Here is a 14,584-nt window from a genome sequence, read left to right on the forward strand (position 1 = left end):
AGTGCTGGTCCGGGTTTTGGCAGCACCTGGCTGTCCTTAAATAGGCAGCTGGGCTCAGCAGCTGAGTCTCTGTGTTGGGATCTGAGGTTTTGTGCCGGACTGGTGGGGGCTGAGACCCATGTGCAGGGGAAACAGGCCCCCTAAAGCCTGCTGTGGACTACTGGAGGCCGAACTGCCAACAAGGTGACTTGTGCAATATGAACTTTCCATTGTGTGTGAATTAACACCAAAAGACTGTAAAGTGAGGTGTTTTGTGCAACTGCCGCAAGTGTGAATAAACACTAAAGTTTGCGTTAAGAACTTGTATTTTGGCTTCCGGTTCCGGCGCCGACATGACTGGTCGCGTGTGAGTGAAGCTCCGTCCCTGCAGCACAGCGATTACATCCTCCCAGCCAAACTAACTGCCTATTACTCGCCGGCAGTTGGGACAATCAACTTCCAAGTTTACCGGGCGGTTTATGGACCGTTACCTAATCTTCATGGGGAGTAAATCAAAGAAAAATCTGGCCAAACCAGAAAAGGCGCCAACTGAATCTAAAATGGCAACTCGCCAGAATGAACCTGCGGCTCCTACCTTGCCGATTGATTCACCTCAGCAGTCTTCGGCTCCCACAGAGGATGAGGATCTTCCCTCTGTGGATTACAAACAGTTAGCGCTGGAAGTAGCGGCTCGGATATCGCCCGACCTACAAGAAGCGCTCTCTTCTACAGTGTCACAGTCTCTTGCGGCGATACAAGCAGAGGTCACGCAGCATGGAGCCCGCCTGGAAGAGCTAGAGTCCAGGATATCGGACATTGAATCTGATAATGAAATGCTCAAAAATCATCTAACCCAGTTGGTGTCTGAAAACACAAAGCTCTGGAGCAAGGTTGATGATCTGGAAAATCGCTCCAGAAGGAGCAACCTCCGCTTGGTAGGCCTGTCTGAGAATATACCGGCACGGGAACTCATCGCCATCTGTGAGTCTGAATTACCTGAGGTGCTGGGTATAGGGGCCAAATGTAAAGTGGAAAGAGCTCATCGTGTGGGCCCGAGTGCACAACCTGACGACACCACTAGACCCCGAGGGTCACGCCAGAATCAAGCACGAGGAAACAGACCCCGCCAAGTTATAGTCAAGTATCTGGACTATGCGGATAAGTCCGCCATACTTCGGGCATTTAAACAACAAGGCGGTAATGTGCAGCTACGAGGGCAACGTGTGCTTATCTTTGGGGACTTTTCTGCAGAGGTCACCAGGCGCAGAAGAGCCTTTGCCCCTCTTTGCTCCGCTTTATTTAAAGCTCAGATCCGCTTTTCTTTATTGTACCCGGCACTGCTAAAGGTGCAACAGCCAGACGGGACTGTGGAAACCTTTGATTCACCAATAGAAGCAAGTCGTCATCTAAAGATCGCCTAGATGGAACGAATCCCATTACCAGCGATTACCTACCGAAGCAATACAGTCAGCGCATTGGATTGTGGCATTTGTGGGTAGTAAAAAGAAAAACATTAAAGCCAAAATAACAGAGTTAAGTGACAAATTGAGGATAGCTTACACTAGTTTTTTGAATAATCCACTCCCCAGTTTAAAGAACATTTGGCAGTCGGTTAAAGAGGAGTATGAGCAATGGTTGCACAGATGGGAAACGATCTCTCAATCCAAATGGGAAGCCCGTCTGTATAGGCACGGTAATAAATCGGGGAAATTACTGGCGGGGTTAGCAAAAGGTCAACGACCTACTACTGTCATTCCTCACCTCAGGAATAGTCTGGGACACTTGCAGACACACCCCAAGGAAATAAATACAGTACTGAGAACCTTCTATGAGGATCTGTACAAGGCCCCAAACACCCCTCTTTTGGATAGTAGTCAGTGGCTGGGGAGAGTATCTTTACCTAAAATTAGTGATGAAGAGAAAAGTGTTCTTAATGCCCCAATTTCCAAAGGGGAAATTGAGCTTACTATCAAAAACCTATCCTTGGGGAAAGCTCCAGGCCCAGATGGGTTTTCTGGCGAGTTTTATCGTCTTATATCCCCAGAGATCTCACCTCTACTGGAACAAGTATATACGAGTTACATGCGGGGGGAGGCATTTCCGAATCAAACTAATACGGCCCATATAAAAATTTTGCCAAAACCAGGGAAGGACCCTGCCTATCCATCATCAGATCGTCCAATTTCCCTAATAAATGTGGACTTGAAGATAATCTCCAAAATTTTAGCGGACAGATTAGCAAAAATCTTACCAAGACTGATCTCTCCAGCGCAGGTGGGGTTTGTACAAGGTAGGGCGGCAGTTACTAACGTTCGTAAGGTTCTCACGGTTCTGGAAGAGGTCAAGCTTCGACCTGATCTCCATCCATCCCCAGCATTAGTAACAGTAGATGCTGAAAAAGCTTTTGATAACGTACACTGGGGATGGATGGAGCAGGTACTTGAGGTGATGGGATTTGACGGTGCTTTCCGTCAGTACATAAGGGCACTATACTCAGACCCATGGGCTAGGATCCATACCCCAGGCTTTTTGTCACAGCCTTTTAGTTTGGGCAAAGGTACTAGACAGGGATGTCCTTTGTCCCCCCTTCTATTCAACCTAGCCTTAGAGCCCCTGTCCAGGAGGCTAGCTGGAGATAGTAAGATTGAGGGAATTAGAGTTGGGAATAGGGAACTCAAACACGTTCTATTTGCTGACGACTTATTAGTCTTTCTAGAGAACCCATCCAGAGACCTACCCCATTTGTTTCAGTTACTTTCTGAATTTGGCGTTATGTCAGGATACCGAGTTAATGCAACTAAGTCAGAGATCCTATTTATTGGCCCAAATATTCCAAATGTTGGTGAGAAGCCGCTGGGAGTCCCCCTTCAGGTAGCTACTAAGTCAATTAGATATTTAGGTATCCAGATAGGAAGGAATCCGGGGTCGCTTTACTCTTTGAATTATCCACCTATTGTTCAAAAGATTAAGGGAGACTTGCAGAGGTGGATGCAATCCCCTCTGTCCCTGGGAGGGAGAATACAGTTAATAAAAATGATGTGCACTCCAAAGCTCCTATATCCGATGCAAACGATCCCCATCTTGATCAAACATAAGGATATATTGGAGTTAGATCAGCATTCAGGGCTTTTATTTGGAGGGGACGCAAACCCTGCATAGCTTTTCCAAACTTCAACTACCAAAAGGGTTGGGGGGAATGGCATTACCTGACCTACGGTCATATAACTTGGCCAGCCTATTAAGGCATGGTATTGATTGGATCTTCGGATCCAACTTCTATACTAACACACTGTTAGAGTCTCAACTAGCTAGACCGTGGTCCTTGGGGGCACTCCTTCACACAAAGTTCTCTGCTCTACCCTTGTGGCCAAAACGAAGCACTTTGTTGACAGACAATATAGCGGCCTGGAAGGGGGTGCGGAAAATTTTTAAGCTCCCATTCATGATTTCAAAATTTATGCCAGTCTGGGGACACCCGGAATTCCCTGCAGGCATCGAAACAAAACATTTTGAATCATGGAGGCGAGATGGTGTGAGGAGGGTCCGGGACTTCTGGGATAGACAAACCAATACCTATGTGTCCTTTACTGAATTACAGAATAGATTCCCACAAGTCAAACCACAACACTTTCTGGCACATGCTCAGTTGATGAGCTTTCTCAGACCTAGAGTGAAAAACATGAATGGGGAGTTTTCTGTCAATGCCTTTGATCGTTTGTTGGGAGATGGATCCAAAAAAAGATCACTTTCAGATCTCTATTACGAGTTGCGGGATAGCAAGCAAAAGTGTTTGGCAGACAATGTATTCTCCCATTGGAAAAAAATATTCCCCTCACTGGATGCAGATACTCTTGTAATTCAAGGATGGAATATAGTCAATAAAGTGATAATCAACCAAGTTTGGAGAGAATCCCATTTCAGATTTATCCATAAGGCTATCTATGGGTTCCAATTTTCTTCACCCCTTCTATCCTCTGATAGATTGACTAGATGCCCTAAGTGTCATTTGGACAAATCTGATCTGAGTCATGGAGTGTGGTCCTGTCCAGCCTCTCAGAAATTTTGGAAGCTAGTTAGATCTCAGATTAAAGTGTATCTAAAAATCTCAGTTCCTTTGTCTCCTGATTTGATGCTTTTCCATGCCCAGGCGAATGGGATCAATGTGCAACCAGTTATTCACATCCTTCTACTGGCAGCCAAACGCTGTATTTTCAAGCATTGGCTCAAACCTCAATTGCCGTCAATGACGGAGGTTCTTAATCATGCTAAGCTTTGCCTGGATATGGAAAAAATTGAAGCGGAACAATTGGGTGGGCGATTTATAAACTCTTTTTTCAAGAGATGGGAGTCTTTTATAGGAGTGGTATATTCAGACAGGGACATGCGCACTTTAATGACTCCATTCATTCTGTCAGAATGGTACTTGAAGAAAAAGTTAAGCCAAACCTTGGGGAGACTTCAGGTTGATTGAAAGCAATGTTAGTACATTAGGGAAGTTGAGAGAGAGGGAGGGGGGAGGGAGGGGGGTAAAATGTTTTCCCAGGTTGGGAGGAAGGGAGGGGGGAGGGTAGAGGAATCGAATTGTATTGTATTGTACTGTATTGTACTGTTTATGAGTATCTTGCATGCACTTTGATTAACTCTTTTGTTGAGACGAAGGAGCTGTATTTGTATTGTACAACTGTCTTGCTGAAAATAATTTGGAAAACTTAATAAAAATTATATTTCAAAAGAACTTGTATTTTGCCTCTGTACTGCGTCCGCTTACCCTATGTACCAGAGCGAAACCCTACAATAGATAGATACAAAATAAATAATAATAATAGATATATAGATATATAAATAGATAGATAGAGAAAAAGATTTAAAAAAAAGATAAATAGAAAAGAGATAGACAGACAGATAGATGGATAGATAGACAGATGGGTAGATATATAGATACCCTCCATTTACATAAACTACTTGAACAAGTGTAAAATCGTATTTGTGATGCGGAGGCGTTTTACATGCAGATGCTCTATGGAGGAAGCTGTGATCAGTATGCATTGCCTGTGACTCATCAGCCTCTCGCTCAGCGCTGAGAGCAGGCAGACCCTCCCATCTATGAATTATTCATCCTTTATATTATTCCACTGTCGGAAACAACTGATCTTAATCATGTTGACAAGACTGGAGCCGGTATGACAGCATCCAGCCATGAAACAAAGGAGGAAAGAAGTGCACGCAGAGGCCAAGACGCCTAGGCCATAGCCGCGGGGACACGCAGGGACTGCCGCCAGGTTAATGCAGCGGCATCTGCTCTCTCATTGCTGCACATTTGCTGACCTTGTACTTCTGGTTAAACTGAATACAAGGAATTTTGTGATGTACTGTATAAAAATAAAAACATATAACCAAATCTATGGGCTGTTGTATAGAACAATTAGGGTCAGGCAATAGTAGTCTCTTCCTTCTCACCTTTAAATGAACTGTTTAATTAGAGCCCCATCAACTCTTCAAATATGTCTTTTTTTATAGTAAATGCTTGTACACCCTGTGAAACAACAATTTTGGAGCATCTTTTCTTCAAATACTATGTTTGGTCATTCCTCTGTAATTCCTACCAGAAATGAATGAAATAAATTGACAACTGGGGGCTACCATTCCTCACTTCATTGTCAGCCCTGACTGAACAGTATCACTATCGCCCCAGACTGATAACACCCAGTTGTCGATTTATTGATTTGTTTCAGTGGCACGACACCAACACTCCGAGGGATGAAAAGCTAGCAAATGGAGGCATCCTCAGCGAAGACAGGAACCATCATGTGGTCCAATGCCAATTCAAATGGGCTTTGAGGTCAAGAGACATGGTGGCAGAATGGTACATTAGATTACCCTATGGGCTAATATGGTTGTGACCCCGAGGAGGGAGATGATAGGGAGACAGAAAGATAGACAGAGATAGATAGATAGATAGATAGATAGATAGATAGATAGATAGATAAAGATGACTCTTGCCCAGACTTCCTAGTCTGGCACATTTTTCATCAAAATTTCAGCGTAATTCTGGTTTAAAAATAAATAGATAGACATACAGACAGATAGAGATACAGCCACCGTGATAAATCTAAGGGGATTAGTAAATCTGAGGATTTGCACCTGTACCTCTTTTCGGATGAACGCTTATTAGCTATCTGGCAGTATAATACTGCCGCCGATTACCCAATAAACGACCAAACATTGGTTCATCAGTTAATTGAGATCTTTTAACATGTTAAAAAATCCTGGTTTGCCGCCATGTTATAGGCGCTCTACTGCCGGCAAACAATGACATAGTATAGGGACGAGCAACGCATTAGTGATCGCTCATCCCTATACTGGGGAGGAGATAGCTCAATGTAATATCAGCAGTTTCCTCCACTAGCGAGCAGACGATTGCCGGGAGAGAACACTTCCGTCCCGACAATTGTCTGCTCTATCTGCCTGTGTAAAAGCGCCCAAGAGATGAGTCTTATCGGTGGGTGTATGAAAAGCGTCAAATACATGATAGGCAGCAAAAAGAAAAGAGAGCCTGTCTCCAGGAATGTAGATGGCACGATGCCCGCTAGGGTTTGGCGGGCAACATTTATCAGTAGTTTTTATTCTGTGCTCCGTTGTTGCACTGCTGATAAAAAACATTCCTTCCCATATGTAAATGAACAGTTACTGTTTCGATCTTGTTGGAGGAGACTGAGCAACACTTACTTGAATCTTTCGGGAGTGAGGAAGTTAAGAAGGTGGAAGAGCTCCTCCAGGTTATTCTGCAGCGGGGTTCCAGTTAGCAGCAGTTTGTAGTCAATCTTGTAGCTATTTAATACCCTAAAGAACTTGGAAAAGAAAGTTATATGGTGGCAGTCTAGAAAAGAGAAATGCCATTAGAGGACTACGGCACTAGTATGTTTGCACTTCCATACAAATGCTCAGTGCACACACGTGCTTTTCCAAGCTTTTGTCATCCTTGCCTCTTTTTCTGAAGAAAATGGGCACAGATGACAAAAGAAAAAGTGAAGGAGCACACTTGGATTAATATTTAATATGAATTTGAAGCCTGCATTATTGTTGCAAAATAATTCAAAAAGGCAGAATTTGCTCCTTTCTGATCTCCCTTTGTCATCACCTGTGCCAGGTAAAACAGGCAGGGATGACAGAGAATTAGAAAGGCAGCGAGGTCAGAAAATCAGAAGCAGAACAATCATCAGTCATCTCAGAGCAAAGAGCTTAAAGAAGAACTTACTTTGGACTGGTTGTTTTTCAGTCGGTGAGCTTCATCCACCACAAGACATGCCCATTCAATGGAGCCCAGAATGGCATGGTCAATGGTGATGAGCTCATAAGATGTGAGGAGCACGTGGAATTTTATTTGCGCTTCTTTCTAGATAAAAAATGAAACGTTGAGCACCATGCTGTTAGCATTGTAAAGGTTTAGATGTTTTTGGGCTTTCAAGCTTACAATTACAGTCACATTTTCAATTACCTTACATTTCATGAATTTTGGCCACCCCTCTAGAGGTCCGTTTTCCAAAGCAATATTAGGTGCTTGTGTTAAAGAGGTTTCCATGGATTCCACCCATCTCCACCATAAACATGCATGCTTGGGTCGGACCCGTGGGAAAAACCGATCGGGCATGATAAAATCCAACATGCCTGACCACCTTTCCCGTGTCGGGGAGAATCTGGATATACTATCAGATGTGTATTTTCACCTTTGAGATCAGTCTTAAAAAGGTTTCCTGCATAAGAAACCCACACAAGTTAATAGATGGGAGTGAGACAAAGCTGAGATCGGTGGTGGCTGGAGGATGGGGCAAAGCCGTGCGCTACACACACAGCACATTGATTTCACTGGAAACGGTGCAACGCCTTATTCCCCCTGTAATGGCGCTACAAGGCAAGTAAGCCTTTGCTGCCTGGTTCTCCTACAGATTACACCTGGTCACAGGAGGTTCAAGCAGTTGCCTGATCCGTATATGATTTATCCATGGTTTTCATACTAGTGTTAGTGTTTTTTATCACTCCCATCCTCCACACTTCTAGAGAGGAGGCAACACCTGCCCGGTCTCCATTAAAGAGGACCTGCAACCTCTCCTGACTTATCTGATTACATTCACCTTGTAATAACAATTCTGGAGCCTCAATTCTCATGACTATGATGTGCCGCTCCTTTATTATTCCTGCTAGAAGTTATGATGAATTGCTAGCACGTTGGAATAAAAGTCCAGGTGGGTGTTATCAGTCGGGGGTATGTCCCTGCAGAGTCTGACACTATCCCCAGGGACACATCCCCAACTGATATCACCCATCTGGACCCTGACCTAGTAATTCATTCATAACTTCTTGAAGGGATAATAAAGGAATGGCACATCATAGAGTCATACGAATAGGTGCTCCAGAAGGGGAATTACTAAACCACTCAGGTCCTCAGAAACGTGATTTCATGGTAAGTGGACATGTGCAGCCACCGCCCTATAAGAATGGAGAGCAGGATCCCCTCACTCTCTACAGTGACTTGTGCCCACTAATCCCATTTCTATGACATGTCATACAAGATGCTTCAGGGTGAATTATTTCTGACTGGGTATCTAATGCTCTACAGAAGCGGGCGCATGAGACAATCCAAAGACGTAGGTAAATAACATAGTCTAGCCCAGGGTAAAGGGGGGATCTCATGATCTGTGCACGCTCTTACTTTCATTCGAAACACCTTCTTCCCGCTCTTGATGGCATTGTCCTCAAAGGAGAATTCATTCTCTCTGATGACGGCGCGGCTGTCCTTATCACCGGTGTAAGTGACCACGTAGAACTCCGGTGCCCACATTTCAAATTCCCGCTCCCAGTTGATGATTGTGGACAAGGGAGCACTGACAAGGTAAGGACCTTTAGAATGGCCCTGAGGACAGAAAAAAATCAATAAAAAGTAGATTATTACACAAAACAGACCCTGAAATTAGCTCTGAGTCTCTAGAAAATGAGCTTCTTCATTTGCCTTCAAGCTATGCATCCATTCCTGAAGAGGGCGGAGTACGACTTCCGCATCGCCACTTTAGGCTGGGTTCAAATCATGTTTTTGTCTCAGGTTTAACATTCGTTGGCAAATATAAGATACAAAAGTATACTATACTACTACTTCTATCCTACAGAGTCCATAAAAAAAGGTAAATATTTTTACAGTGGAACCCTGTGGTGATGGATGCCAGAGTATAGCCCCCATTGGAGGCATCCATTTAACATATACATCATGTGGATATGTTACACGTGGGATAAGAACGTCATGAAAGGGGCTGTGCCGATATAGGCATTTGCCCCTCATGGTGGCAATTGAGACTTATATATAGTAGGTTGTCTTGTTGGATTTGTCTCTCTCCCCCTATTCCCCTGCTTTCCCTCCTTGCCCGCCATTATTCTCCACAGGTGAATCAGAGGTCAGCCGGCAACCAAGGGAGATTGGCCAGGAATGGTTGCTGATCGGCTGCTGGGCAAAGGGCTAATTTTAGCTGAAGTTATGGATTGGCTGAGCAAGTTTCAGCGGGAAAAAGAAGGTGTATTTATGGAGGACACTCACCTGTGGGAGCTCTGTCTGCGCTGGTGAAAAGAAGAGGAAGGAGCGTGTCCTGCCCGCCCTCCCAATGTTTTCTTTAGTCGCGGTCTTTGAAAAGGGGGGAGTGGGAAGTGTGGGGGGGGGGGGGGTTAGTCGCCTTACTGGGTGGACTCTGGATGAGTAGTGCACTAATGGACTCGATTTAATATTGGAAAAGTTTAATGGCTTCATAATTTATGGTATTTTATTATTTATGATTACCCACCTTCCCCCCCCCCGTTAATAAAGACCGCGGCCATTTTTGGAAGTCGTGTATTATTTATTATATTATAAGGTAAATTGTTGAATATAGCACCATGTGAACAAAGCCAGATAAATCTGTACCAATAGGGGTGGACTGGAAGTGAGTTGTGCAGACGTCATATAGTAAGTGACATAACAAAGCTAGAACCAGCCCTGTACCTCACATTGATCCCAAGATCTTTCTATTCATTGCTCCAATCGGTCTGATAGATTTATATCAAGCTGAGGATGTGTGCTGTCTGCTGCAGCTCAGGGGATGTGTCCTTTCTGCTGCAGCTCAGGGGATGTGTCCTTTCTGCTGCAGCTCAGGGGATGTGTCCTTTCTGCTGCAGCTCAGGGGATGTGTCTTTTCTGCTGCAGCTCAGGGGATGTGTCCTTTCTGCTGCAGCTCAGGGGATGTGTCCTTTCTGCTGCAGCTCAGGGGATGTGTCCTTTCTGCTGCAGCTCAGGGGATGTGTCCTTTCTGCTGCAGCTCAGGGGATGTGTCCTTTCTGCTGCAGCTCAGGGGATGTGTCCTTTCTGCTGCAGCTCAGGGGATGTGTCTTTTCTGCTGCAGCTCAGGGGATGTGTCCTTTCTGCTGCAGCTCAGGGGATGTGTCCTTTCTGCTGCAGCTCAGGGGATGTGTCCTTTCTGCTGCAGCTCAGGGGATGTGTCCTTTCTGCTGCAGCTCAGGGGATGTGTCCTTTCTGCTGCAGCTCAGGGGATGTGTCCTTTCTGCTGCAGCTCAGGGGATGTGTCCTTTCTGCTGCAGCTCAGAGGGCCGTGTCCTTTCTGCTGCAGCTCAGGGGATGTGTCCTTTCTGCTGCAGTTCAGGGGATGTGTCCTTTCTGCTGCAGCTCAGGGGATGTGTCCTTTCTGCTGCAGCTCAGAGGATGTGTCCTTTTTTTGCTGCAGCTCAGGGGATGTGTCCTTTCTGCTGCAGCTCAGGGGATGTGTCCTTTCTGCTGCAGCTCAGAGGATGTGTCCTTTCTGCTGCAGCTCAGGGGATGTGTCCTTTCTGCTGCAGCTCAGGGGATGTGTCCTTTCTGCTGCAGCTCAGAGGGCCATGTCCTTTCTGCTGCAGCTCAGAGGATGTGTCCTTTCTGCTGCAGCTCAGGGGATGTGTCCTTTCTGCTGCAGCTCAGGGGATGTGTCCTTTCTGCTGCAGCTCAGGGTGTGTGTCCTTTCTGCTGCAGCTCAGGGGATGTGTCCTTTCTGCTGCAGCTCAGAGGGCCGTGTCCTTTCTTCTGCATCTCTCTCCTTATCACAGCTTGGGGGCACTCCCTTGTTCTCTTTCTATCACAGCTCTCTCCCTGTAAGGCCAGGTTAACGTCACCGTTTAGTTTTCTGTTCTTCCGATCCATCAGAAGAACAGAAAAATAAACAAAGAAACAGATCCTGTATTTCAGGCATCCGTTATGTTCAGTTATGCACATTTTGCATCCGTTTTAGGGTACTTTCACACTTGCGTTAAACTTTTCCGGCATTGATTTCCGTCCTAGGGGCTCAATACCGGAAAAGAACTGATCAGTTTTATCCTAATGCATTCTGAATGGAGAGCAATCTATTCAGTATGCATCAGGATGTTTTCAGTTCAGTCACTGTACGGTTTTTGGATGGAGAAAATACAGCAGCATGCTGCAGTATTTTCTCCGTCCAAAATTCCGGAACACTTGCCGGAATGCTGGATCCGGCATTATTTTCCATTGAAATGCATTAATGCCGGATTCAGCCCCAAGTGTTCCGGAAAAACGGGTCCGGTTTTGCGGTCTGCGCATGAGCAGACCTTTAAAGATGTGAAAAAGACAAATACCGGATCTGTTTTTCCAGATGACAACCGGAGAGACGGATCCGGTATTGCAATGCATTTGTGATCCACATCCGGATCCGTCTACAAATGGTATCAGTTTACATACAGATTGCTGGATCCGGCAGGCAGTTGCCGGAATCCAACAACGCAAGTGTGAAAGTGCGCTTAGACATTTCCATCTGACATTTAGGCCTCTTTCACACTTGCGTTGTCCGGATCCGGCGTGTACTCCACTTGCCGGAATTACACGCCGGATCCGGAAAAACGCAAGTGTACTGAAAGCATTTGAAGACGGAACCGTCTTCAAAATGCGTTCAGTGTTACTATGGCACCCAGGACGCTATTAAAGTCCTGGTTGCCATAGTAGGAGCGGGGGAGCGGTATACTTACAGTCCGTGCGGCTCCCGGGGCGCTCCAGAATGACGTCAGAGCGCCCCATGCGCATGGATGACGTGATCCATGCGCTTGGGGCGCCCTGACGTCACTCTGGAGCGCCCGGGGAGCCGCACGGACGGTAAGTACACTGCTCCCCCGCTCCCCGCTACACTTTACCATGGCTGCCAGGACTTTAGCGTCCCGGCAGCCATGGTAACCATTCAGAAAAAGCTAAATGTCGGGTCCGGCAATGAGCCGAAACGACGTTTAGCTTAAGGCCGGATCCGGATCAATGCCTTTCAATGGGCATTAATTCCGGATCCGGCCTTGCGGCAAGTGTTCCGGATTTTTGGCCGGAGCAAAAAGCGCAGCATGCTGCGGTATTTTCTCCGGCCAAAAAACGTTGCGTTCCGGAACTGAAGACATCCTGATGCATCCTGAACGGATTTCTCTCCATTCAGAATGCATTAGGATAATCCTGATCAGGATTCTTCCGGCATAGAGCCCCGACGACGGAACTCTATGCCGGAAGACAAGAACGCAAGTGTGAAAGAGCCCTAAGTTTAGACGGAAAAAATAAATGCTTTGTGTAGGACTTTTTTTCCATCTAAAATAATGGATCTCATACGGGATTAGTTTTTTCTTTATTTTTCTGTTCTTCTGATTGATCAGAAGAACAGAAAAACTAAACGGTGATGTGAACTAGGCCTAAAGCCTCATTCACACGTCCGTGTCTGTGCTCAAATCCGTCAACAGGTGGTCAGTGATGCATCCGTGAAGGATCCGTGTTGGGTCCATGTGTCCGTTTTTTGCTGTCTGTGTTTCACTGACACTGAACAGCTGAAAAATTATTTTCAAAGCATCTCTTCCTAATGATCCGTGAAACACGGATGGCATCCGTATTGCATTCGTCGCTTTCACGGACCCATAGACTATAATGGACAAAATAGAGCATGCATCCGTGCTAACAACACGGACCCACGGACCGTGCTAAAACACTGATGCCTGAATGCACACATTAAAATGAATGGGGACGTGTGCTGTCCGTGCAGAAAGCGTACAGCACACATCCGTGAAACACTGACGTGTGAATGAGGCTTAACTGTTACAGCTTCTATCAGTACATCTAGCTGGTGGACCTTGTTCATTCAGCTGAGCAGGTGGACATGCACAACACTATACTAATTAAACACCAGGGGACGCCACTACAATGACCTAAAGGGAATATCTTCCAAATGGAGCAGAAAGTAAATTACAAAAGTGACTCGATTTTCATGCTGAGTTTTATTAATAGTGAAATAAAATAATAATACAATTTTATGTTGCCACAACCCCTTTTAAAGTCCATTGGCTTCTTACCTATTGTCATACAGTCCTAGAACATGTGGCCACAGAACACATCAGACATTTAGGTCACATACTAGGAATGGGCCTTACAGGGGTTGCATCACTTCAGCAAGTGGCATTTATCATGTAGATAAAGTTAATACAAGGCACTTACTAATGTATTGTGATTGTCCATATTGCCTCCTTTTCTGGCTGGATTCATTTTTCCATCACATTATACGCTACTCGTTTCCATGGTTACAACCACCCTGCAGACCAGGAGCGGTGGTCGAGCTTGCACACTATAGGAAAAAGCACCAGCCTATGTCTCGGCCACCAGAGAGGCCGGCACTTTTTCCTATAGTGTGCAAGCACGGCCACTGGTGATGGATTGCAGGGTGGTCGTAACCAATGGAAACGAGCAATGCATAATGTGATGGAAAAATGAATCCAGCCATCAAAGGAGGCAATATGGACAATCCCAATACATTAGTAAGTGGCTTTTATTACAGTAACTTCATCTACATGATAAATGCCATTTGCTGAAGTGACACAACCCCTTCAAAAGTATATTGTTCAAATGTCCTACAATTAGGCCTCATGCACACGACAGTATTTTTTCACGATCCGCAAAACGGGGTTCCGTTGTTCCGTGATCCGTTTTTTTTCCCGTGTGTCTTCCTTGATTTTTGGAGGATTACCAGACATGACAAGTGAAAAAAAAAATCTAAGTCAAGTTTGCCTTGAAATTGATAGGAAAAAAAACATACACGGATCACGGACGCGGATGACAATCTTGTGTGCCTCCGTGTTTTTTCACGGACCCATTGACTTTAATGGGTCCGCGAACCGTTGTCCGTGAAAAAAATAGGACAGGTCATATTTTTTTCACGGACTGGAAACACGGATCACGGACGCGGATGACAAACGGTGCATTTTCCGAGTTTTCAACGGGCCCATTGAAAGTCAATGGGTCCGCAGAAAATCACGGAAAACGGAACAACGGACACGGATGCACACAACGGTCGTGTGCATGAGGCCTAATGCTGTAACGGATTACGGAACTATAGACCCCCAATGACCATGTGCCCATGGGGGCTGCCGCATGGTCAATGTGTCTCTGTGAACCACTGTATACCAACGTGAGACCATACCAAAAGTCAGGGTAGCAAAGAAGCATTTGTAATGAAATGCATGAACATATTGCGATCTCTATCCAATCTGGGTTACGCCATTACCGAGGAGAACGGATTCC

At 45.5% G+C, this 14,584-nt stretch overlaps 1 protein-coding gene across 8 annotated transcripts in view; it reads right to left on the reverse strand.

Moving 5' to 3' along the window:
• CHD5 (chromodomain helicase DNA binding protein 5) overlaps window positions 1-14,584 on the reverse strand; it is a 235,063-nt gene that overhangs the window by 83,307 nt on the left and 137,172 nt on the right. For all 8 annotated transcript variants that reach the window (XM_040429570.1, XM_040429528.1, XM_040429519.1 and 5 more), the window contains exons 15-17: window positions 8,687-8,887; window positions 7,235-7,372; window positions 6,706-6,827 (exon numbers count right to left, since the gene is read on the reverse strand). In XM_040429570.1, coding sequence (XP_040285504.1) covers window positions 6,706-6,827; window positions 7,235-7,372; window positions 8,687-8,887 — 461 coding nt within the window. The remainder of the gene's footprint in view (window positions 1-6,705; window positions 6,828-7,234; window positions 7,373-8,686; window positions 8,888-14,584) is intronic.

Source organism: Bufo bufo, chromosome 1, assembly GCF_905171765.1.
Source record: "Bufo bufo chromosome 1, aBufBuf1.1, whole genome shotgun sequence".
Lineage (NCBI taxonomy): Eukaryota > Metazoa > Chordata > Amphibia > Anura > Bufonidae > Bufo > Bufo bufo.